Source organism: Pleurodeles waltl, chromosome 5 (assembly GCF_031143425.1).
Source record: "Pleurodeles waltl isolate 20211129_DDA chromosome 5, aPleWal1.hap1.20221129, whole genome shotgun sequence".
NCBI lineage: Eukaryota > Metazoa > Chordata > Amphibia > Caudata > Salamandridae > Pleurodeles > Pleurodeles waltl.
This window is the reverse complement of record NC_090444.1, coordinates 187,280,221-187,306,637: the sequence shown is the minus strand read 5'-3', so window position 1 is coordinate 187,306,637 and position 26,417 is coordinate 187,280,221. Positions and strand designations below refer to the sequence as shown.

General features: G+C 44.8%; 1 protein-coding gene across 1 annotated transcript in view; it reads left to right on the top strand.

The window, feature by feature from the left end:
• The window catches only part of SPATA17 (spermatogenesis associated 17), a 629,329-nt gene that overhangs the window by 397,241 nt on the left and 205,671 nt on the right, over nt 1–26,417 (top strand). The window contains exon 8 of the mRNA XM_069233882.1: nt 19,270–19,418. Within this exon, the coding sequence (XP_069089983.1) occupies nt 19,270–19,418 (149 nt within the window). The remainder of the gene's footprint in view (nt 1–19,269; nt 19,419–26,417) is intronic.

Below are 26,417 nucleotides of genomic sequence, written 5' to 3'. Positions count from 1 at the left end.
TGGGGGAGACTTCAAAGAGTGGCTTAGAAGTGCACAAGGTCCTCTTTCAGTTCAATCCTGTCTGCCAGGGTCCCAGTAGGGGGTGTGGCAGTCCTTTGTGTGAGGGCAGGCTACTATCCTTTGACATGTAAGTGTCAGGCCCTCCACCCTCCTAGCCCAGGAAGACCTATTTAAAATGCATATGAATGCAAGTGAGGCTGAGTATCCTGTGTTTGGGGTGCGTCTGAGTGAATGCACAAGGGAGCTGTCAACTGAACTCAGCCAGACGTGGATTGTAAGGCACAGAAGGATTTAAGTGCAGAGAAATGCTCACTTTATAAAAGTTGCATTTCTAAAACAGTAAAATTAAATCCAACTTCACCAGTCAGCAGGATTTTGTATCAAGATTCTGGCCATACTAAATATGACCTTCCTACTCCTTTCAGATCAGCAGCTACCACTCAAACAGTATATGAGGGTAGCCCAGTGTTAGCCTATGAATAGAGCAGCCTCACAGCAGTGTAATATGAATTTAGGAGTTTTACACTACCAGGACATGTAAACTGCACAGGTACATGTCCTGCCTTTTGCCTACACAACATCCTGCCCTATGAGTTACCTAGGGCATTCCTTAGGGGTGACTTATATGTGGAAAAAGGGGAGTTCTAGGCTTGGCAAGTACTTTTAAATGTCAAGTCGAACTGGCAGTGAAACTGCACACACAGGCCTTGCAATGGCAGGCCTGAGACATGGTTAAGGAGCTACTTAAGTGGGTGGCACAATCAGTGCTGCAGACCCACTAGCACAGATAGTGCACTTTACTAGGGACTTATAAGTACATTAAATAATCCAATCGGGTATGATCCAATGTTATCATGTTTAAAGGGAAAGAGCACATGCACTTTAGCACTGGTTAGCAGTGGTAAAGTGCGCAGAGTCTTAAAACCAGCAAAAACAGTATCCAAAAAGTGGAAGGAGGCAGGCAAAAAATTATGGGTGACCATCCTAAGGCTTTCAGGTCTAACAATAACCATTAGCATTTGTTAGTGTGGAATTCCTCTGAAAATTCGCTGTTCTGGAATATATTTGTCTTTCTCACATGTGTCACTAATTAAGGAATGTCGCTAAAAGGTTCTATTTGTGCTGAACATTGGATTGTGTGACACACCAATATGTAATGCTGGCAGTTTCAAGTTGACATTGCCAAAGAAGCAACAGTAGCTCTTGGCTCATAAAGTTTGAGCAAGACTAATTTACAACAACCAATGTTAGTCTAGTCTTACCATATACTTTGCCTTTGAAAGGGAGGGAGGGCGGAAGGGAGGACTTTAATGACAAATGAAACTCCTTTCATCATGGTTTCATATTCTTTGCTCCCCTTAGTGTTGTCAATGTGTGGTATTTGTTGCTAGTAGCTTCTGATCAAGGTTTTCCATTGCCCACATTGAAATGAGTTTGCTGGGGCTGTGCTTGGGTTACTTGCTACTACCACATCCCTTGTTATTTCCTTCTTCCACAAACCCGGATACTTCCTTGTACCACAATCCTAACCTCTGAGCAGTCTTGCTTGGACTTTTTAATCATAGTCCAATCATTTTGTCCGATGTAGGTTGGGCCAAATGGGCTTTAAATTAACACCGCTTCTTTTGCTGTACTCTTCTTACCCTCTGTCCTGAGATGACATCCCCATTATTCGGGAGGAAGCTGGTGGTAGTACAAAAAGTACAAAAGACACTGCTGTGAGTAGCTTGTGCTGAATAAAGCAATGTGACAGATCTGTAGACCATGGACGTCATCAGGGGCAACTGCGACCCCTGGCGTGCCCCTTGCGACCCCTGGCACTGTGTTTGTGACCCCTGACTTCAGAGGTGGCAAAATCAGTGCTGGGAATACGTGGGGGGGCAGCTCGTCCCTACAGACGTCAACTGAGGACCAATTTTCCTTGTTTTCTGTCTTTTATTACACTAATAGGGAATCATGATATATTATTCATTATTAGAGTAATACAAAATGGAGTGCAATTAGCTGGAAGATGACCCTTCCTGGCACCTGAGATAAGCAAAAAACGCTCTTAAATGTATGATGTGTGCATGCTTGCGTGTGAGTGTGTGTTTATGTGAGAGGGTGTGTGCATGTCTGTGCATGTGTAAGCAAATGTGCGTGAGTGAAAGTAAATGTCAAATGGCATGTGATGTCACTTCCGCTACCCCTGGCATTTTGGTGAAGTGATATCCATGCTCTAGACTCTCGTGCTGCACGTGTCAGACTGTGCTTTTGTAATACTGTCCATCATGATGTGCCTGTGACGTCCTTGTCTTTATCCAGTTGTTCATCATCACAATACATAAATGCTGAGTTGCTGCAAAGCGCTACACCAGTACGTTTCTTGCTCTTCACCGTTGGTCATCTGAACCTGATGCTTAAATTGTAATTAAATAAAGATAACGTCCAAAAAAAACTAGTAGCAGCCTTAATAAATGTTGCAAGGTAGCTATTGTAAATGCGAACATATCACATCAAAACCCACCAACACAATCCGCTTTGTACATTGAACTTAATATATCTGAGGAGTTGCCTCAAAAGTCGTTGGGTTTTGTTCGATGGTAGATTTTTTTTGGTTAGGATTCTTTCTGTTGAGCAGATCATGAAGAAATCGGATATAGAATACATGTTGATTCCACATTCTGTTAAAGAGGTGGAAATGTTTATGTATACAGTGCAACATCCTTGTGCATATGCTACACGCTGAGGCGTTTGTATACTAATTGTGCTTACCTTGTATCATTGGCTGCCCCACATGCACTGAATATTCAACATAGGAAGACCCAGACGTCAGATGAATATCCAAAAAGTAGAAGAAATTCTGTGATCTTCTTTCCCCTACACACCATGTTCAGAATAAACAGACGACGACATAATGATAAAAATTCTTGACATGTTTGAGATTGCATTAGTTTTGAAATGTTTTCCAAAAAATTCCCATGGAATTGCTCTTATATGTTTGGTGCAATATGTGTAAATCGAAGTGTAGTATGGTGACATCTGGTAGGTCTCTTAGAGCACGGTGCAAAATAATAAAATATTTTTTGAGGCTTTTCATGAACATCTTTTAAAATGTGCCCTGCGTCTTTAAAACGTAAAGTTTCAATAAAAAAACATTATGTGCTTTCAAATACAGCAATTCTCCTGTCCAGCTGTGACAAGTACTAGATGATACTTATTTGCCATTTGTGTTATTTACGGTCCATGACTTTTATGGTAACTGGTTCCTATTATTGGTTTCTATTAATGTAAAACATAAGTGAACAGAAATGAGGCGTGAATCATTGCTTTTTATTAGCCCCACAGTTTTCACTCAGTGCTTGCAGGGGCTCCAGCTGTGGCTTGTTAAGGAAAACCGATTTGAAGGAGGAGAGCTTTAAGAAGATGCTCTCCAGGCAAGGTTCTGTAGCCACTGACACACAACTGGAAGAGGCCCGTACTCTATTGCTAAATCTGTAGCCATAAAAAAATGTAATGACTAGAAACAACCTTCCTCACTCGCTTACTGTTCCACTTTACAACATGGCGACTGGTACTGGGGAGGAGAATAGGTCGTACGCTATATGGTAATTTGTGGTTCTACATGCTCTTGGAAGCCACAAAGAAAATCAGTATTGTCATGGAGAATTATGAGCTGACTAGGTCTCAGGTTCCTTCATTGTCCCCATGGAGGTTCTTCAATTTCTCGAGGAAACTGTAAATCGCTCTTGATGAGTATCCCTGGTCTTACCAAAAACCACCTAAACAGGACTACAAATGGGTCGATGTTATGTACAAGCAGTGTTCCTGGTTGCAGGAATACTGCATGGAATTTCCAGTCCATATCCACTTGCTGAAAGCAGGTGAAATATATACCTGGAAATATTGCTAAAAGAAGGATTTACTTATGAAAATCAGTATTACCATAGATTTATGCATAATACTCCTATTTCTACATGGCCCTCTTGGACTTGAGGTGTTCACACAATAATGAAGGCACTCGGAGTTACTGATGCCTCGTGTATCAGTAACAGATGTTGTGGTGGTGATATTACTGCTTCTTAATTCTGGACCATCACACTGATGGGCCAAACTTGAGAGCAGAATCCACCAACTGAATTTCCTGCACATTGGTCATAGGGGCTGAGGAAACAATTCAGCTAATTGATTCAACTCCATATTCAGAGTTTACTCCAGAAATTAAAGGAATTTTAATTTTCATTTCCCTCCAAAATTTGAGTCAGAGTTGCATTCTATATTCTCCGAGTGTGTCTGGATGTATCTGATGGAAATTGCAAAATTGGTACAGGACGTGTTTTCCCTTTGAAGATAAAATTATGATTCCTTCTGAGTAAATATTTAAATACTTTACTTTAGCACATTAGTCTTAAATGCTTTGCAGTTACACATTAATAAAGTATATATGTGTATCTGTGAGTTTGTTTTTTCTCAGGTTTGTTTAATTATTATCCCCAAATTTAGGTGTATTTGATCAGCTGATTAAGATAACTGTGATAGCATTAAGGATTCACCATTCGCTCAGGACGGTGCCCTACCTCCTGATATTCCGACTGACTCAGTCAGATATTTGCTTATTCCTTAATGGTATAGTGGGTTGAAAAATTGATGTACATATTGGTTGAAAGTATTATCAAAATGTATAACTGCCAATCCTGTGAATTGCAATTGCAGTAAACGTTAGTATTTTTTACAATCACAGTCCTCTACTTGGCCCATATGTACAAAACGTCCATTTTGCATTTCCTAAATAGCGAATCCTAAGAAATCGCTCTTTAGCAAATGCAAAATGGAATGCAAGAAAACTGCCATTTCCTAATAGCGATTCCTATGGAGTCACATTTCCTATTAGGAAATTTTAATTTGGGGAATGCAAATCCACTTCGTACCTATGGGCCTAAACCCCTCCCACCCTTACCACACTTAGGGCCAGATGTAGCAAAGGATTTGCGCATCGCAAACTGCGAAAATCGCCGTTTGCGAGGCGCAAATGCCTCTTTGCCATGCAGAAATGCACATTGCGAGTCGGGACCGACTCGCAATATGCATTTCAGAATCGCAAATAGGAAGGGGTGTTCCCTTCCTATTTGCGACTCGGAGTGGTATGCAATTCCATTTGCGACCGCATATGCGGTCGCAAATGGTGTCGCAGTTACCATCCACTTCAAGTGGATGGTAACCCACTCGCAAATTGGAAGGGGTCCCCATGGGACCCCTTCCAGTTTGTGAATGGACCCAAAACAATTTTTTCAGGGCAGGTAGTGGTCCAAGGGACCACTGCCTGCCCTGAAAAAATACCGAAACTAAAGGTTTCGTTTTTTTTTTTAAGTGCAGCTCGTTTTCCTTTAAGGAAAACGGGCTACACTTAAAAAAAAAAAAACTGCTTTATTTACAAGCAGTCACGAACATGGAGGTCTGCTGACTACAGCAGGCCTCCATGTTTGCGAGTGCCTAGACTCGCTATGGGGCCGCAATTTGCGACCCACCTCATGAATATTAATGAGGTGGGTCATTGCGACCCCATAGCGAGTCGCAGACGGTGTCTGAGACACCGTTCTGCATTGCAAATTGCGACTTGCAATTTGCGAGTCGGAAGGACTCGCAAATTGCAAGTCGCAATTTGCAATTTTCCTGCATCTGGCCCTAGCCTAGTAAGTGGTACTCATGAACAGCATTTCTGTGCCCTTGGGGCGTGTGAGCACTCTACATTGCACTGTAATAACTGCATTTTGGGTACATTTTTTAAAATTGCACCTGGCTACCAACGGATTTGAGTCAATGGTAATAACATTTCTTAAATACCCCTTCCACATTTAGGAAATGCTATGTACATGTGGCTAGGAAATCGCAAATAGGAAATCCCTAGTTGCGATTTCCTGTTTTGTAACAGGCTAGAAATCGCAGTTTGCGACACCACAGAATCCTTTTTTTACATTTGGAAAGAGTGTTTTGCATTTCTTAATGGGCCGAAATTGTGATTCTGCCATTAGGAAATGCAAATTCCTTTTGTACACATGGGCCTACGTCACTAATCAGTATCACTATGCCGTTCTATGGAGCACCTGTTTCTTTTTGCATAGATTTGGATAACATTTTTGTAACAGTAATTAAATGACCGTTTAATCAATGCATTTGTTTCCACATTGCTCATGTACTTCAGTAAAGTAGGTAAATATTTATTCTGTGGAAACCCACGTTCCCAGGGGTACCGTGTAGCCCCAAATTGATTCCTTTTACTCCCTTTGGGGAAACAAAGCTCTCATGAAAGACTACTCTCTGAATATCCATAACCCATGCTGTAAAATCTCCCTGCAGCAACAAACCATCATGATCACAGATCTTTGAAAAATGTCCCCTGATTTTTACTACAGAGTTAAAATAACGCAGGCAATGGGAGCAGTAGAGAAAAAGAGGGAGCAGGCCTCTGTAATACCAGCCCTGCCTGTTGATGCTTTTTTCTAGGACGTTGGCTGGGTAGGGAAGGAGGGACATTAGTCGGTAATTAGCAAGTTGCTTGGGTCAGCCGAGGGTTTCTTTAGGAGAGCGTTGACGGCTGCATGTTTCCATGGTTCTGGGAAAGTAGCTGTATGGAGATGCTAACAATAGGGGTGAGGGCCTTGATGACAGGGATTGCCTCTTTGTGGAAGGTGTGATGGGGTAAGGGGCACACCTACCATAACCAAAAGCACAAACAAGACCGCATCCTATATTCTAACGAGGTTGAAAAATGTGCAGCGGATAACAGCATTGCAGAGCCTGCACCCCAATTGGAAGTGTATTCTGTGAAAGGGAAGTGTTCATCCTGTGTTTCAGTTTGTTCACTTGGTGACTTTGTTAAGTATGCCAATACAATGTGATACGTAGTGTCATCATGTGAGTTGGGAGGTCTGCAGTCATGTCTACTGCCATTGCTTCTTTTATGCCCAGGGTACAGTTTGCATTCTTATGTTGCTGCAATGGCTTGGTATGTGTCCTGGATACAATCTGTGGATGAGATGAGTTAACTATAGGAGTTAATTAAATCATGAATAATGTACATTGAATATTGGGAGTCAAAACATCACAGTGTGCAGAAACACAAACATGGAAATACATTAAATTAATGACTACTTGTTTCTTATAATATTTTGAACTCAAGTTCAAAAGGCGAAATAAGAATAGAAGGTTCTTTTGTTGTTTGAGAGTTTCCTTTGTGACTTGAATAATGCAGTTCACAATACCAGGGGGAAGAGGGGAAGGGGCGAGGAGGGGGGTTCCCTTTCCACCACTGCCCAAGAAAAGGTTTCTAGGGCATTTCCCAGCGGACAATTCACTGGTATGGCAGGGCCCACAGCTAAAGTCTTAGGGCCAGCAACCCATCTTTGAAAGGTGACCATTATCATTGGGTGAAATCTCATCTTGTTATCAGTGTTGACTGCTCTATGAAGAACATCTGGGATAATCTGCTCTGGGGACTCCAGCCTGTCCAACAGTGTGGTTATGCTGGCTTCTGTATCCCTCAGAGCATCTAGTGTGGTCCTGTTGATGATTGGCCATTGCCTGTTCTTCACCGTGCAGGGAGGTAAGGCGTCAATGACTTCAACATCCAACCTACCCACAAAGACTACAGTGACTTTAGCCAAACTGCTGGTTTCCCCTGGGGCAACTTTCACCTCAATTCCTATTCTGGCAATCCCTTGAGACTGTTCATCGGTGGGCATTTCTTGAAACAGATAGAGTTTCCCCTCTTCTTCCTGGACTTGGTGCACTCCAGGCATACCATAGACTAAAAGGTGTCAAGAGTTTCTTCCCTGGGTACTCGCCTCACCTACGTTTAGGAAAGGTGTGGACATTTGGGACCCTTGCTAGAACATGTTCTTTTGGTTGTGCTTGCTCCCCTCTTCCCCTTTCTTTGCATCAACACCTAGGAATAGCTTAGGCTGTTAGAGTGCACATTCTCAGCACTTGAATGTGCACTAGAAAATGCATTTTGGGAGAGGTTGCCACTGTTAATTTCTCCTTGGGTTTCCTCAATCTCTTCAGCCTCAGAAGTGATCTATACCTCCTCCCAAACTCGGTGGGCCTTCTCATAGTCTGCCTTCCTAGCATTCAGGCCCATCTTCAGCTTTCTTAGCTTGCACATGGCCTTCATCTCCACCACAGTAAGACGAGCCAGGGTAGGAAGATCCATCTCTATGTTCCCAATTGTTCGTATCAGGTAAATTTAGGGATTTTAATTTCAAAACTTGAAACTGAGTGGTACAGCTAAGCACAAATTCTGGATGCCACCGCTGAACACCAATGTAAGAAAATTAATATTGTTTGGGTTGGATGATAGTCCACCACTAGTAATAACTTTTCTAATCTGATAGGCAAAGGTTTCAGTAATTTAAACCTGAGCCCAACCCCTGATACCTATAGAACAGAGGAGGCAGGATAATTTGGGGAATATGTGCAAATCATTTACAAGTACCAAAACAGTTAAAAAGTTGAAAACATAAAACAATAAAAATGCACCTCTAATATATAAAACTAGAGAAAAAGAGTCTCCAGTAGGGTGATGTTGCAGGCTGTATCGGGAGAAAGAACTCTTGGAGTTGGATAGCCAGTGGACGACGTACAGTAGAAGCTGTTGGTTTTGTCTGTAAAAGCTTCAAGTTGTAAAATTCAAATTTCACACCTGGGGAAGTTCTCTTGTTGGCTTGTCCCAGGTCAAGGTTTCTTCACTTGTACTTAGTTTCTGTTTTCGAGCTCAGAAGCGGATTAAGGCAGCAGACTGGATCTGACATGGGTTTCATGAGGCCAGAAACCCTCTGACCAGGAGCCCAGAGAAACAGATTTGCTGCTGTGGCGAAGTTACAAGTAGAAGAGCCCTATTTTTTCAGCCCAGTGAAGTCATTCCTTGGCCAGATGGGCTTGGGTGGTTGGTTCCAGTTCTCCTGTGACTGAAAGTTCAAAAGGTTTCTAAGTCCCAACTTTTTCAGAGTTGTAAGGAGACGGCCAGTATAATATAGCCAGAGGTCTCAGGACCTCAAGATCATCACTTGAGGGGGAGGTCAGGCTTCAGTCCAGCAGAGGCCACACTGACCCTTGAAGTCCATGTCTTTGTCTTGGGTACAAGTGGGAACATTTTCAGAGCTTCAGGTCTCCTTGCAGATCTCAAACATTTGGTGCAATACTTCTTTTGTTCTTGCACAGGGCCAGACAGTGTTCTGAGGAGGGTGCCTTGGGTGACATATTATGGTTCACACTAGCTAGTGGGTGAGGGTGATTCCTTGTTTCTTCCTAACCAATAGAGGAAAAGGTTCTGGGGCAGCGCTACCCATTTTTCCAGCAGTTCCTGTTTGCCCTACTGTGAACTATTCCTGAGTGCACCTTAATTTTCATGTCTCATTAAGATCACTGCCTTTGGCCATGCACGTTGGGGTTTTCCCCCAAAGTCTGGCCTCTATAAGGCCCTGCACTCAACCTCTCCATTGGCAGGAAATGACCCACTATGCAGGACCATTGGTTGTGTGCAGCGGACAGTTGGCTGCACAACACATGTTATGGCCAGGCACTGTGTCCAACCACCACGGGCAGCCAGGACCCTGTTGCACATGACCTTAAACCATTCATTGGTGGGGGTTTGCCACAGGGTGTGGCATTTGGCCAGGCCCTGCCCTCAACTACCCATGGGCACCCTAAGTGCAGTCAACCTCCCAGCGGACATCCAACCTATATTTCATTTTTAGGTTAAATGAGCATGTGCTTTGACCTGTTGTAAGTATTGTGGGCTTTTAAGCACGCCTACCTCACACCCACCATTTTCATTCATTTTTGGACTTGCCTTTCAAAAATCCTTTATCATCATTGGTAAATGCTTTACATTTGTCCCTCCTTGGGTCGGTTTTGTTACCGCCTTGCAGACTGACTCTGTTACATGGATAATTGCAAGAATGCTGATATGTTTGACTGCAAGTGAACTTCTTTTTCTTTTTGTGTCTCTCCTTCGCGCTCATGGCAACCATGGCACTTTGAATCACCTCACTTATGTCAACTGTTTTACTTTTTATTTTCAACTTAAGTAGCAAGAACAGTCCAGTTAGGAATTTACAACGCTAATAGCTCTAGCTCGAGCAAACGTGAGACCCATTGCATTGCAAATGCTTGTTTAAATATATCTTCCTTCTTTTTTTAATTATTTGCCAGTACTGCAATACTCCTGCAGTACCTGCGCTCAAGCTTCAGCTACGCTGTACTGTGGTGCACTGCAAGCTTCCGCAGGAGCTTGAGTAGCAGCTTCCGCTGGAGTACCGTGATGCCTTACAAGAGGGCAGCTCTGGGTCCTGCAGGAGTACTGCGGTAGCTGCTGAAGTAATTTGTTTTACTTTTGATTTCAGTGGGTTTGAGGAGAGCGGTCTCACTGAGTCCTTCCCCACAAAGTGCCAGGAGGTCGGGCTGTCTATATCCTGTCTACTTATACCTTTTTTTTAAACTTAAGAACACAGGGACCAAGGGCCAGATGTAGCAAGCAGTTTTGCCCATTCTGTGTCTATGGGAAAATGTGTTCGTACATATGGCCCCAAGTCACCAAGGGACATATTTATACTCCATTTACGCCAAATTTGCGTATTTTTTTAATGTGAATTCGATGAAAAACTCATTCCATATTTATATTTTGACGTTAGACCCACCTAAGTTCAAAATATTGGAGTTGGCACAATTTTTTTTAGATGTGTGAACCTATCGTCAATGAAATGCAAGGTAGGCGTTCCCGTCTAAGAAATGGTGCTAACCCCATATCCCCATATTTATCCCCCCTTGCTAAAATGATGCAAGGGTGGGAGGAGGGGCTATATAATGGCGCAAAGCTTGCTTTGCACCATTATTTAATGCCTGGGTCAGACCAGGTGTTAGGGGACCTCTGGACCCATTTCCAATGTTAAATACCATGGAATGGGTCCACAAGTGCCCTCCTCAAGCCCTAGGAACACTCCCACCCACACCAGAGGGACACCGGAGGATGGAGGACCCATCCCAGGTAAGTAGGGTAAGTATAGGTAAGTATTTTTTTTTATTAAAGTACCATCGCCACCTCCGCACTCAACCCACCCCTCGTCGACAGTGGAACAAGATCCCTGAAGAGCAACTCTTCTCCGCACTCGCCGCCAACCAACCCACCCTCACCACCGACCCCAACGACGCAGCCCTCAGCCTCACGAACTGGATCTCCAACTGCGCAGACAACCTTGCTCCCCTCAAACGCACGCATCGACAGGCCAACACCAAAAAACCTCTCTGGTTCTCTGACACCCTCAAAGAATCAAAGAAAACTTGTCGCGCCCTCGAGAAGGCCTGGCGCAAGGACCACACCGCTGACAACATGGCCGCCCTCAAGAACTCCACCCGCGAACACCACCACCTGATCCGCGCTGCCAAAAGGAACTTTTTCACCGACAGACTGGACAAAAACAGCCACAACAGTAGAGAACTTTTTAGCATCATCAAGGAGTTCTCCAACCCCAACGCCAACGCCGTCACGCCCTCACAGGATCTGTGCGATTCCCTCGCCACCTTCTTCCATCGCAAGATCAGCGACCTCCACGACAGCTTCGGACACCAGACCCAACCAAGCATCACCGAACCCACACCCCCGGCCATCACCCTCAACGACTGGACCCACATCAACACTGAAGAAACCAAATCCATCATGAACTCTATCCACTCCGGCGCTCCTTCGGACCCCTGCCCTCACTTCATCTTTAATAAAGCCGACGACATAATCGCCCGCACCTCCAGGCCATCATCAACTCTTCTTTTTCTTCTGCTACCTTCCCCGAATGCTGGAAACACGCCGAAGTCAATGCCCTACTAAAGAAACCTACGGCTGACCCAAGCGACCTGAAAAACTTCCGCCCCATCTCTCTCCTGCCCTTCCCAGCCAAGGTAATAGAGAAGACCGTCAACAAACAGCTGACCACCTTCCTGGAAAACAACAACCTGCTCGACCCTTCACAAACCGGATTCCGAACCAACCACAGCACGGAAACCGCCCTCATCTCAGTCACAGACGACATCAGAACCCTGATGGACAACGGTGAAACAGTCGCCCTCATCCTCCTCGACCTCTCGGCTGCCTTCGACACCGTCTGTCACCGCACACTAATCACCCGCCTACGCTCCACCGGGATCCAAGGCCAGGCCCTGGACTGGATTGCCTCCTTCCTCTCAAACCGTTTCCAAAGAGTTTACCTCCCACCGTTTCGCTCAGACCCCACCGAGATCATCTGCGGCGTACCTCAAGGCTCATCGCTCAGCCCGACACTCTTCAATGTCTACATGAGCCCCCTCGCCGACATCGTACGCAAGCACAACATCATCATCACCTCCTACGCCGACGACACCCAACTTATACTCTCCCTCACCAAGGACCCCGCCAGCGCCAAGACCAGCCTACAAGAGGGTATGAAGGACGTCGCAGATTGGATGAGGCTCAACCGCCTAAAGCTGAACTCTGACAAAACGGAAGTCCTCATCCTCGGCATCACCCCATCCGCTTGGGACGACTCCTGGTGGCCCACGGCCCTCGGCACCGCACCGACCCCCGCAGACCACGCCCGCAACCTCGGCTTCATCTTGGACCCTCTTCTCACCATGACCAAGCAAGTCAACGCCTTGTCCTCCGCCTGTTTCCTCACCCTCCGCATGCTCCGCAAGATCTTCCGCTGGATCCCCGCCGACACTAGAAAAACCGTGACACACGCCCTCGTCACAAGCCGCCTGGACTACGGCAACACCCTCTATGCTGGGACCACCGCCAAACTCCAAAATCGCCTGCAACTCATTCAAAACGCCTCGGCCCGCCTCATCCTCGACGTACCCTGCAACAGCCACATCTCCGCACACCTGAGACACCTGCATTGGCTCCCAGTCAGCAAAAGGATCACCTTTCGACTTCTCACCCACGCACACAAAGCCCTCCACAACAAGGGACCGGAATACCTCAACCGACGCCTCAGCTTCTACGTCCCCACCCGCCTCCTCCGTTCCTCTGTCCTCGCGCTCGCTGCCGTCCCTCGCATCCGCCGCTCCACGGCGGGTGGGAGGTCTTTCTCCTTCCTGGCAGCCAAGACCTGAAACTCCCTCCCCACCAGCCTCAGGACCACCCAGGACCACTCCGCATTCGGGAGACTCCTAAAAACCTGGCTTTTCGAGCAGCAGTAACCCCCCCCCCCTTTTTCCCCTAGCGCCTTGAGACCCCCACGGGTGAGTAGCGCGCTTTATAAATGTTAATGATTTGATTTGATTTGATCGGGGCCCAGCTTGGGGCCCCCTGCATGGCACAGGGTGCAATGGCCATGGCCACGGCCAGGAGACACTCGTCCCCTGTGCTGGCCATTGGGGTGGTGGGCATGACACCTTTCTTTTCTAAGACAGGAGTCATGTAGTATGGATGGGTTTGCATCAGAAAATGACGCTAGGCTGGTTAGAGGCATTTTTTTGCCTCTAACTGGCCTAATGTCATTTTTTGGTACAGAACCCCCTTCTCCCATACTGGCACCCCCACCCAGCTAACGTAATTTTCTTTTTTTACCCTAGCCCACCCTTTGCTTCGGCTTGTGCCATTTCATAAATATGGTGCACAGCTGGCACTCCGGAATGGCGCAAGCCATTGCTAAACTTTTTGACGCAAAACTGTGTTAGTGCAGTTTTGCATCAAAAAGAATGAATATGCCCCTATGTTCCTGGAACGGCAGTTACAGCACTTTTCTGTGAGTTGCTGCCAGCCAATCAGATCACTTGAATCCCGTAGGAGCGAAAAAGCAGACTTGAGAAAACATATCTCCTTGCTGTCAGAGGGCCCTATCATTTTAATGGTACAGTACTGTGGGACTAACGGTTCAGATATACTTAACTTTTAAATCCTTTTTTGATAACCCCAGCTCCTCTTTTAATATGAATTTCTCAAACAAAGCTGAATCGATTTATGCCCAATAAAGAAAAGTACGCTTTCTGAATAAAGTTGTAACTTTCTGCCACATTTGATGTAATTTGCTTCAGCTGTTATTTCTGTACCAGAGGGTACTTTTTCCTACATAATTAACATGGGCAATGAACTTTTGGTACCTTGCCCTTTTTCTTGGCCTCTGCTTGATTGCTCACCCTGAAACTTCTCAGGAAGAGGCTGAGGTTGATGAACTTCCTTTTAAAACGTTCCGTGCACATTTGTCAAATGGACTTTTGGTGTACCAACAGCATAGCAGACATCCTCATTTTGCCCATTGCCCTACCCTAATAGCATACACACTTATATGTTTATTTTAGTGTCACTCAATGTGTGATTACTCTGAGCACAAAGCATAGGTTAAATGTATTTGGAAAATACAAAAAATTGGGATATTTCATACAGCACATTCAAGGCACATTTGTGTGCAGGAGTGTCATGGTTTACATGAGGGTCTTGCACAAAGTTGTGCAGCCAAACATTGTAGTGGACCCTATTGTGTAAATTGAGAGGTTGGTTTATTGCCATTTCTGACAGTGTCACCACTTTCAAATTCTATTCACCTGGTTATGGTTCTGCCACCAGGAAAGCCGTTTGGCGGGGGGTACACAAGCGAAAACAGAGGGTGGCAGTCAGCAATTTCATTGTTTTTTTCACCCGTAATGTTCTTAATGTCCAACTTTAAAACTGAACTGATCATGTATATGCACGACCTGGGCTCCACTCTTGCAATAACAATGCAGGTGTTTCTTTCTAGAGGCGCTAAAATTCCAATAAACCAAAGTTCAAAATAAGTTCTAGCACCCAGCAGCAAAAATAACTTCCCGACTAATTAATTAATTAACTCCAAGGTTGCTGTAAAAACTGTACAGCAGAAGTAGATGAAACAGTTCTCTCATCCTTACTCCCACAGTTTTCAGAATCCGGTACAAACTATTTTAGGGAGGTGGGTGGCATCTTATTAAATGATTCCAAAGAACCATGAACATTACTGTCTGTTCTGATCTCAGTGTACAGGGTGCTGGAAGGCTTGAGTTCCTACTAATTTTGATGCGGAGAAAGTTATCAAAAAAGTTGTGAAGAAAGCTAAAACCACAAATCTAATCTTGAATGTGGGGCACATTCTACTGCTTTATTTGAGCAAAGAGACTGCTTATACCATAAACTTTGCCACAATGACTGAAAGGAGAATGGGCATGAAAAAGACAAGCTTCTTGCACAAAAAGCATTTGCCACTGATATCTCCATTCTCCTTCTCTGCTCTGGACAACCCTGACATTTTACAGTCAGGATCCATCATTTGCTGTAGTTCCGCTTTCATGCGTTTTTTTTGTATAGCTAAACTTTATTCATTATTTTCATTCTCCACTTTGTCCCAACATATTATTAATATTTGGTTTGGCTTTCATGATGCATTATCATGCTAATCCTAGTAATTGAAACAAATAATGCTCAAAGGCCATTAGATCATTTTATAACACCTTGTTCTGTGGGGTTGGATGTACCAGTAGAAGTGGAACCATTTCTCAGTAAAAACCTAATGCCTCACCCACATGACAATATAATCTACAATAATCCCTTGATTAAGTGCATACATGGGTATTTAAACCCAAGATTAATTATCTTTAATCACTTCAGTAACACGCCGTATTGCTAAATGTTTAGACTGCATCTGGAGCATAAGCTTTGCATCCTACATAACAAGATGCCCGCAAATTGGTCCATACCTTTCCATTTCCTGTCTCCTTGTCTTCCTACTCAAACCTCGTTCTGTGCTTCGAAGAGCCCCGGCCTGACAGGATGTATTTGGCCATCATGGACCAGTGTTGAAGGATCCTCCACTAAAACATACATCAACTAAATACCAAACATCTCCATAATGTATCTACCGAAGCCAATATACTAACCTCTCGTAGGGTCAGAATTACAAGTCTGATGGTATTTACAAAGTGTACTAAGTACACCACAATTTATTACATTTAGGCAAGTCAAACCTGCCAAAATGTAACAGGTGAAAACAATATTGAATTTACCAAGACAAATAGATTTTGGTGCCACAAGCTACAAGATCTGCATGGTATTCCCCAAAAATGCAGAATAGATGCTGTTTATAGCACTCAATACATTTAGAGCTCAAGAGTAGCCAATTTAATCCAGAGCAATAAGGATCTGGTGCTAAAACCTTCCCCTGTAAAACGTCAGAACAATTGGCTTTGTTTATTACTCAATTGATAGTAATGTGTTTATCCAGGTCAGTAGTAAACCAGCGTCACATCCAGTGCTGGCTTTAGGGTGCTGCAATGGAAGCCTGGGGTCCGAGCTTAGGGCGTGCTATATTTTGAAATATCTCGTGGGCTTAAAAGCGTAGCTGCAAAGTTCCTTTTGTACCCAATAATGTTCAGGTAATAATAAAAAAAACATCAAAATGACTCTAGTGATTAATGTCCATGTTGGAGAGATCTGAGTTTTCACAAGTGGTAAATTATGACTCATCATAAATTAGCACAAAGGGTTGATATGCCTGATGCAAAGCATGTGCAATGTGCAGATAACAGCATTGCATTTTATGTAGATAGCTAAGGGGCTTAGGGCCAGATGTATCAAAAAACCAAATTGCATTTCTTAAATAGCAAATTTTAAGAAATCGCTATTTGAGAAATGCAAAATGATATCCATGATTTTTGCAATTCGGTAATAGCGATTTCTTAAAATTCGCAAATGCTATTACCGAATTGCAAATAGAGACTCCAACTCCATTTGCACCTATGGGCCTGCTGCAAATGGTTTTGCATTTCCTAAATTGCAAATTCCATTTAGGAATTTGCAATTTAGGAAATGCAAATCCCAGGGTGCTGGGGGCCTAAGGCCCCCTCTGCTGCACCCCAAAAATATTTTTACGGACATGTGAAGCACACACATGCCTTAGGGGCATGTGGGCGCTACATGTAAATTTTAAAAATGCATTTAAAATGCATTTTTAAAATTTGCACATGGTTACCACCAAACTTCTGTTGGTGGTAATTGCATTTCCTAAATGCCCAATTCGCATTTAGGAAATGCTTGATACATGTGCTTAAGAAATCGCAAATAAGGATTCCTTATTTGCGATTTCCTATTTAGAGAATCGCAATTTGCGATTCTCTAAATGGGGTCGCAATTTTAAGGAATCGCTATTTTAGCGATTCCTTAAAATTGCACTGCAAATGCATTTCATACATTCTGAAAGGCATTTTTGCATTCGCAAACGGCCGAATTTTGCGATTCGCACCGTTTGCAAATGCAAAATCGCTTGATACATCTGGCCCTTAGTTACACAGACCATTTTCTTACTTTCAATACATGTTACAGTCCTTCTAATAACACAATGGGCTGTGGACTGGCATCAAAGAGATGCATACAAACAGCAATACATAGGTTTAGAACCTTATTTTTTTTCCAGAGTATTTCATTATCCTGGTGTTGCTAAAAAAGGTCTGTTTGGCTAGAAATACATTCTAATAAGTAAAATCAATCCCAATCACTTAGTTACATTTTAAATCCTGAGTTTGTCCTTCTCCAGAGCAATGAGCCTTGGAATAAAATGCCACCCAGTATGGATGACATGTGATTGCTACATCTTTGTAATCTTCATCGTCCTATGGAACACTTCTTATACGTTGATTTATTCACTTGTATGATTCATTGTCTCTGTATAATGTGCATGTGTGATGTGAAGTGCTCTGACACCTTACAATGGCCCGAGTAGCGGTGTAAAAAAACACTAAACACAACTAAGGGCCAGATGTATCATCTGATTTTGCACTCGCAAACAGCGAAATCGGCCGTTTGCCAGTGCAAAATCGGGGTCTGCAATGCATCAACTGCATTCGCAGACCAAAAACCGAAAATCGCAAAAATTGCGCTTTTCTGCGTTGCGACCTGGATTTTGCGAATCGCAATTTGCGATTCGCAAAATCCAGGTCGCAAAGCAATTCTGCAAAAAATCGCAAATTGCGATTTTTCGCAGAATTGTATTTTGCAAGTGCAAAATACCATGACCTGCAACCAGGTGGTAACCTGGTGCAAAATTAAAAAATGCAGTAAAACTGCATTTTTAAATTTGAAATGTAAAGCAGACATGCCCTTTTGGCATGTGTGTACTTTACATGTGAAAAAAAAAATGGGGTGCAGGAGAGGGGGCCTTAGGCCCCCAGCACCCTGGCCCTTTGCTTTTCACAAATTGCGATTTCTGTTTCAGAAATCGCAATTTGAGAAATGCAAAAAATTCGCAGCTATGGGCCAACAGGCCCATAGCTGCGAATGGGGCCAGTATCGCAATTTGCGATTCGGTAATTGCATTTGCGATTTTTAACAAATCGCAATTACCGAATCGCAAATGTGATACATGGCCCTTTGCGAGTCTGTAATTGCGATTTCTTAAAAATCGATAATACCGAATCACAATGGGCCAGATTCATACATCTGGCCCTAAGAGAGGTGCGGTGGAGAGATGAGGGGCACAGTTGGAAGGTGGCAGTGAGGGAATCCGTGGGGAAGGAGGTCACTGGGGGGCACAGACAGACTGTTGCACTGGGTGCCACCCAGATACTCATCCCTGGGTGCAATGCGGAGAGGGTTCTTTGTTTTTGTGCTTGGCCTTTTAAAGCATCCCTATAACAATACATGCTCTTTTCTCTTCGGCCAATAACATAGCACAGCGAACAGCAGCTAGTGCAACTTAAGTTTCTTGTCTGTCTTTTTTGATTAAGAATGAACTATCTTTAAGATATGTTTGGTTTTGGAGAGACATGTATTCAAATTACTGACCAATGTGAGGTCCCGCAGGTTTTAGGAACATTGTCACCAAACTGTACACCTCAAGGCCAAGCAACACTGTCACATTTCTGCTAGCAAGTAGAACAGATTTACAATCCACAACGCATTTTCCTAGCGTGTGGCATAATAGGCAAAGGCTCTGGCATTATATTTATTTATAAATTGTATATCTAAAGCGCGAGCCCGGTCAAGGGTCTGCACTATGTAATTGTGTATTAAAGTGAGGAGTTTGATGGTTGAATAAATAAAGCCGGACTTTGTTACATGTGAGTATTTCTCAGCCCCCATCTATCAGGCGCCTGTTATCAGCCATCATGTTATTTGTAACTCTGTATCAGATGGAATTGCCTCTATTAATTATTTAGGAAGGCAAAACTTGCCAGACTTTGCAGCCTCTCTTTGTCCTCTGTCATCAATAATGTGTCAGGAAGGAGCACAATAAAACACTTACCTTATCCTGTACCTGTCAGGGGCCCTTCCGTGATACCGCTGAAGTATTGCACCAGCGCTACAAGCCTCTGGAACCAACCTTGCGGGTGGCAACATCAATCAATTGTCTGGAGGAGGCCAGAGAGGAGCTCAGGAGAGAGGAGTGGCAGAAGCGGATACAAGACAAAGAGTAAGTCCCTGGACTTTCAGCTTCAGGGTTTCTGTGCTATTTTGTGCATTTGAAAGTATGTTATTTAGTCTCACATTATTTATGCCACACAGATTTAAAGGGAGGAAACAGAATACTTGCTTTGTTTGAGGGAGTAAATGTCCACCTATATGATGCATGTGGTATTACATTTTGTATGGTCTACAAACTAGTTGCAAACATTTTCCTTTTGATGCCTTGACACTTTGGGCCAGATGTACGAAAGGATTTTACCCATTCTGTGTCTATGGGGAAAAGCTTTCGTACATATGGCCCTTTGTCACATAGGCCTTGCGGAAGTGTAATAGTTGGTGTTAATGTTACTATTGAAATGATACTTTTTTAGGCCTGGTGCAGTTTTTATCATAAACATGGCTTTGGTCAGGCCAATTAGCCTTTGATTTGTTGAGGCCAGTCCCCTTTAACCACTGCTCATTTGATTTGTCTACCACGTTTTGGAACAGACCCTGGCAGTTTGCAATGTTTTCAATTTGCATCTCCAGCAATCACCACTCAACAAGTAAATCAGCCATCTTGGAAGTGGGGAGATTGCAGCCACCACACTCAGCCAGCTGGCCAGGGATAATTACCTAAGGTCAGACTGTCAGCTGTTGCCCTTCTCCAGCTGCCCCCTCCCACACATGAATTGGGAATGCTGGATGACAGCTGGTCACAATTTCTGCATATCCAGTGGCACAAGTACAGATGTGGTAGTGCTGGCACAGTACAGTGCCACGGATGCAGGTCTACCACTGAGCACCATAACTGCTGCAGTCACTGTGAGTGGAGCCTGTGCTGCTGTCCCCAGGCTCAACACCATAGCACACACAATGATGGGACAAACCTGGGGGTTGTACTGGGTTAGACTCACAGCCAGGCTTTAATCTCATCAGACAGTCTCACAAATCATAAGGTGGAGGAGGGATCACTTATGTGCTAACTCCATGAGTCCACAGCACATGCACGTTCCGTCTCTCAGGGAATATACTTCAACTCAAAAAGAGGGCAGATGAATGATCAGTGCAGCCGAAGGGCATTGTTTGCCAAACAAAATCAGTGAGCATGAGCCACAGCAGCATTTTTAAAATCATGTGTTTACATCAAGATCCCTCATGCAGATGCATTCATTTAAAGTGCAAGTGCCCCAGTGCACTGTCACAGGTGTGGCACAGCACCAATGCTGGGGTGTAGTGCTGCACGGTGTGCTGGGAGCAGACTACTGGCCTTTTTTAGAGACGGGCCGAAATGGGCATCTACCAAAACTTACTTTCCTATTCTCCTGAAAATATTTCTATGTGATCCTCTGAACAATAAACTCTGGCAAAGCCAATAAATCTGGATGGTAACTGAAAGTAGCTCTTTTTTGATTGGCGAGTTTGTGTGTGTGCGTTTGTGGTATTTTCAATGCTGAGGTGCTTGAATGCAAGAATACTTCAGTGGAACAATGAATGGACTCGTGGGTCCAAGATTAAATTATTAGTACATGAATGGTGAGAGATTGGCTACAAGGTCAGTGGCTAGGTGAATATAGTGAGAAAGTGGTTTATTAGTTGGGGTGGATTGGTGCCCACCACAAATAACAAAGTCACCATTCTGTTAAGCTCAGTCAGTGGTTTCAGTAAGTTAAACCTGCGCTCCACCCTGGTAACTATGGTGCAGAGCAGACAGGCTTAATTCAGGGAAAATGTTTAAAGCATTTAGAAGCAGAAAAACAGGTCAAATGTCAAAACCACAACACAATAAAGAATCCACTCCAATTTAGAAAAGCAGAGAAATAATTAATAAGCACAGTTACACCAAAATAACTAAAATCCTTTAAGGGGAACTGGATATATGAATGTTTAAAGATTTAAGTGGGCAAATAACTGTAGGAGGCTGGACTGGCTTGTAGTGAGTACCAAGGGGTACTTGCACCTTGCACCAGGCCCAGTTATCCCTTATTAGTGTATAGGGTGTCTAGCAGCTTAGGCTGATAGATAATGGTAGCTTAGCAGAGCAGCTTAGGCTGAACTAGGAGACGTGTGAAGCTACCACAGTACCACTTAGTGTCATATGCACAATATCATAAGAAAACACAATACACAGTTATACTAAAAATAAAGGTACTTTATTTTTATGACAATATGCCAAAGTATCTTAGAGTGTACCCTCAGTGAGAGGATAGAAAATATACACAAGATATATATACACAATAGCAAAAATATGCAGTATAGTCTTAGAAAACAGTGCAAACAATGTATAGTTACAATAGGATGCAATGGGGAAACATAGGGATAGGGGCAACACAAACCATATACTCCAAAAGTGGAATGCGAACCACGAATGGACCCCAAACCTATGTGACCTTGTAGAGGGTCGCTGGGACTATTAGAAAATAGTGAGAGTTAGAAAAATAACCCTCCCCAAGACCCTGAAAAGTGAGTGCAAAGTGCACCAAAGTTCCCCTAAGGACAAAGAAGTCGTGTTAGAGGAATAATGCAGGAAAGACAAAACCAACAATGCAACAACTGTGGATTTCCAATCTAGGGTACCTGTGGAACAAGGGGACCAAGTCCAAAAGTCACAAGCAAGTCGGAGATGGGCAAATGCCCAGGAAATGCCAGCTGCGGGTGCAAAGAAGCTTCTACTGGACAGAAGAAGCTGAGGTTTCTGCAGGAACGAAAAGGTCTAGAGACTTCCCCTTCGGCGGACGGATCCCTCTCGCCGTGGAGAGTCGTGCAGAAGTGTTTTCCCGCCGAAAGAACGCCAACAAGCCTTGCTAGCTGCAAATCGTGCGGTTAGCGTTTTTGGATGCTGCTGTGGCCCTGGAGGGACCAGGAGGTCGCAAATTGGACCAGGAGAGAGAGGGGACGTCGAGCAAGACAAGGAGCCCTCTCAGCAGCAGGTAGCACCCGGAGAAGTGCCAGAAACAGGCACTACGAGGATGCGTGAAACGGTGCTCACCCGAAGTCGCACAAAGGAGTCCCACGTCGTCGGAGACCAACTTAGAAAGTCGTGCAATGCAGGTTAGAGTGCTGTGGACCCAGGCTTGGCTGTGCACAAAGGATTTCCGCCGGAAGTGCACAGGGGCCGGAGTAGCTGCAAAAGTCGCGGTTCCCAGCAATGCAGCCCAGCGAGGTGAGGCAAGGACTTACCTCCACCAAACTTGGACTGAAGAGTCACTGGACTGTGGGGGTCACTTGGACAGAGTCGCTGGATTCGAGGGACCTCGCTCGTCGTGCTGAGAGGAGACCCAAGGGACCGGTAATGCAGCTTTTTGGTGCCTGCGGTTGCAGGGGGAAGATTCCGTCAACCCACGGGAGATTTCTTCGGAGCTTCTGGTGCAGAGAGGAGGCAGACTACCCCCACAGCATGCACAAGCAGGAAAACAGTCGAGAAGGCGGCAGGATCAGCGTTACAGAGTTGCAGTAGTCGTCTTTGCTACTATGTTGCAGGTTTGCAGGCTTCCAGCGCGGTCAGCAGTCGATTCCTTGGCAGAAGGTGAAGAGAGAGATGCAGAGGAACTCGGATGAGCTCTTGCATTCGTTATCTAAAGTTTCCCCAGAGACAGAGACCCTAAATAGCCAGAAAAGAGGGTTTGGCTACTTAGGAGAGAGGATAGGCTACTAACACCTGAAGGAGCCTATCAGAAGGAGTCTCTGACGTCACCTGGTGGCACTGGCCACTCAGAGCAGTCCAGTGTGCCAGCAGCACCTCTGTTTCCAAGATGGCAGAGGTCTGGAGCACCCTGGAGGAGCTCTGGACACCTCCCAGGGGAGGTGCAGGTCAGGGGAGTGGTCACTCCCCTTTCCTTTGTCCAGTTTCGCGCCAGAGCAGGGCTAAGGGGTCCCCTGAACCGGTGTAGACTGGCTTATGCAGAATTGGGCACATCTGTGCCCAACAAAGCATTTCCAGAGGCTGGGGGAGGCTACTCCTCCCCTGCCTTCACACCATTTTCCAAAGGGAGAGGGTGTCACACCCTCTCTCAGAGGAAGTTCTTTGTTCTGCCATCCTGGGCCAGGCCTGGCTGGACCCCAGGAGGGGAGATGCCTGTCTGAGGGGTTGGCAGCAGCAGCAGCTGCAGTGAAACCCCAGGAAGGGCAGTTTGGCAGTACCAGGGTCTGTGCTACAGACCACTGGGGTCATGGGATTGTGCCAACTATGCCAGGATGGCATAGAGGGGGCAATTCCATGATCATAGACATGTTACATGGCCATATTCGGAGTTACCATTGTGAAGCTACATATAGGTAGTGACCTATATGTAGTGCACGCATGTAATGGTGTCCCCGCACTCACAAAGTCAGGGAAATTGGCCCTGAACAATGTGGGGGCACCTTGGCTAGTGCCAGGGTGCCCTCACACTAAGTAACTTTGCACCTAACCTTTACCAGGTAAAGGTTAGACATATAGGTGACTTATAAGTTACTTAAGTGCAGTGTAATATGGCTGTGAAATAACGTGGACGTTATTTCACTCAGGCTGCAGTGGCAGGCCTGTGTAAGAATTGTCAGAGCTCCCTATGGGTGGCAAAAGAAATGCTGCAGCCCATAGGGATCTCCTGGAACCCCAATACCCTGGGTACCTCAGTACCATATACTAGGGAATTATAAGGGTGTTCCAGTAGCCAATGTAAATTGGTAAAAATGGTCACTAGCCTGTTAGTGACAATTTGGAAAGAAATGAGAGAGCATAACCACTGAGGTTCTGGTTAGCAGAGCCTCAGTGAGACAGTTAGGCACTACACAGGGAACACACACATATAGGCCACAAACTTATGAGCACTGGGGTCCTGACTAGCAGGGTCCCAGTGACACATAACAAACATACTGAAAACATAGGGTTTTCACTATGAGCACTGGGCCCTGGCTGGCAGGATCCCAGTGAGACAGTGAAAACACCCTGACATACACTCACAAACAGGCCAAAAGTGGGGGTAACAAGGCTAGAAAGAGGCTACTTTCTCACACAACCCCCCCCCAAACGAAGGACAATAAGGCTAACCTTGGCCAGTTGAGACTTTATTGTCTAAGTGGTGATAAGTAGAGAGTAGCTCTGCAATAGACTGGTTACTCCCTTTATCATCCACTATATGGTTACTTCTCTGTGGGGATGTAAACCACCCTGTTTGAAGTTTTTTAACTAAGCAACAATGTGAAGATGTATTTTCAGAGTTTCTATCAGTAAGTTTTAGTTTAGAGCAGTGGGAATTGTCCACTGAACCTATTTGTAATGATGGAAATGCCAGACAGGGATGCTGTCTCAGAAAAGCCATAGCTGGGCAAAAACTTTGTCCATATGGCTGGAAGAGAGAACAGGGATGCTGTTTCTCTTGAGTTGGAGCAGGGCAGGGATGCTGTCCTATGAGCTCCACACTAGGGCAGGGATGCTGTCCTAAGTGTTGTGAGGCAGTGCAGGGTTTCTGCACTAAAGTTTCTCTGGGAGGGTTGGAGGGATGCTCCATGTTAACTAAAATGGTGCTCTTTGTCTCACCAATGTTATCTATCCCACAGAGAGGTACTTCCACCTCAGGGAGTACAGTTTTGCCAACTGATGATTCCCTTGGAACAGGTGCCACCCCAGGAGAGGTTTCTCCCACCACAGGAATGGTATCCTGAATGGTAGGGTGGTTAGGGGATACTGTGATACCCTTTTTACCTGTTGATGGAGAGGGATCCTGAGTTTTCAGGCCTTCTCTCCTTTGCTTTTTCATTTCTGTAGAAATGAGAGGGAACAATTCCTCTGGGATGCCCAGCATGGCTGCATGGGCATAAAACTCTACATCAGCCCAACCTGAGGCCTCTAGGTCATTACCTAAGAGACAGTCTACAGGTAAACTAGGTGATACCACCACCTGCTTAGGGCCCGTAACTCCACCCCAACTAAACTGAATTATAGCTAAGGGAAGAAACTTAGTGGAGTTATGGACATCAATAATCTTATACTGCTGTCCAATGATGTGTTGATCAGGGTGTACTAGGTTTTCAGTCACCAAAGTGATACTGGCACCTGTGTCCCTGTAGGCCAAGGCCTCAACACCATTTATTGAAACTGTCTGCCTGTACTTATCCATTGTAAGGGGACAAGCAGCCAGTGTGGCAAGGCCAATGCCACTAGGTGTGACAGAAACTGTCTTGGGACTGACTACCCCAGTTTCTATGATGGACCCATAAGTGAACCCAACTACACCCTTTGCTTGACTGTTGCCAGCAGTCCCACCACTAGTACCACTACTGCTAGGGGCACTAGAGCTTGATGTATTAGTGGTGGTAGGCTCAGGGGGTTTACCTGGACAGGACTTATCCCCTGGCCTATGGCCTCTATTTTTACACACAAAGCACCAAGGCTTTTTAATGTGTGCAGGTTGAGAAGAAGAGGAAGAATTAGTTTTATCCCCACCCTCTGAAGAGTGTTTAAGATTTGAAGTGGGATCTTTGGTTTTACCCTTATCCCCATGCTTATCTTGAGATTTTTCACCATCTTTCTTCTTATTGCCATCTTTGTCACCCCCTGTATGAACTTTTCTGTTCACCCTTGTTCTGACCCATTTGTCTGCCTTCTTTCCCAATTCTTGGGGAGAGGTCAGATCAGAGTCTACCAGGTACTGGTGCAACAAATCAGACACACAATTATTAAGTATATGCTCTCTCAGGATTGTGTTATACAGGCTTTCATAATCAGTAACTTTACTGCCATGTAACCACCCCTCCAAGGCCTTCACTGAATGGTCAATGAAATCAACCCAGTCTTGTGAAGACTCCTTTTTGGTCTCTCTGAACTTTATCCTGTATTGTTCAGTGGTTAAGCCATAACCATCCAGGAGTGCATTCTTAAGAACTGTAAAATTATTGGCATCACTTTCTTTCACAGTAAGGAGCCTATCCCTACCTTTTCCACTAAATGATAGCCATAGGATAGCAGCCCACTGCCTTTGAGGGACATCCTGTACAACACCGGCCCTCTCAAGTGCAGCAAACCACTTGTTAATGTCATCCCCCTCCT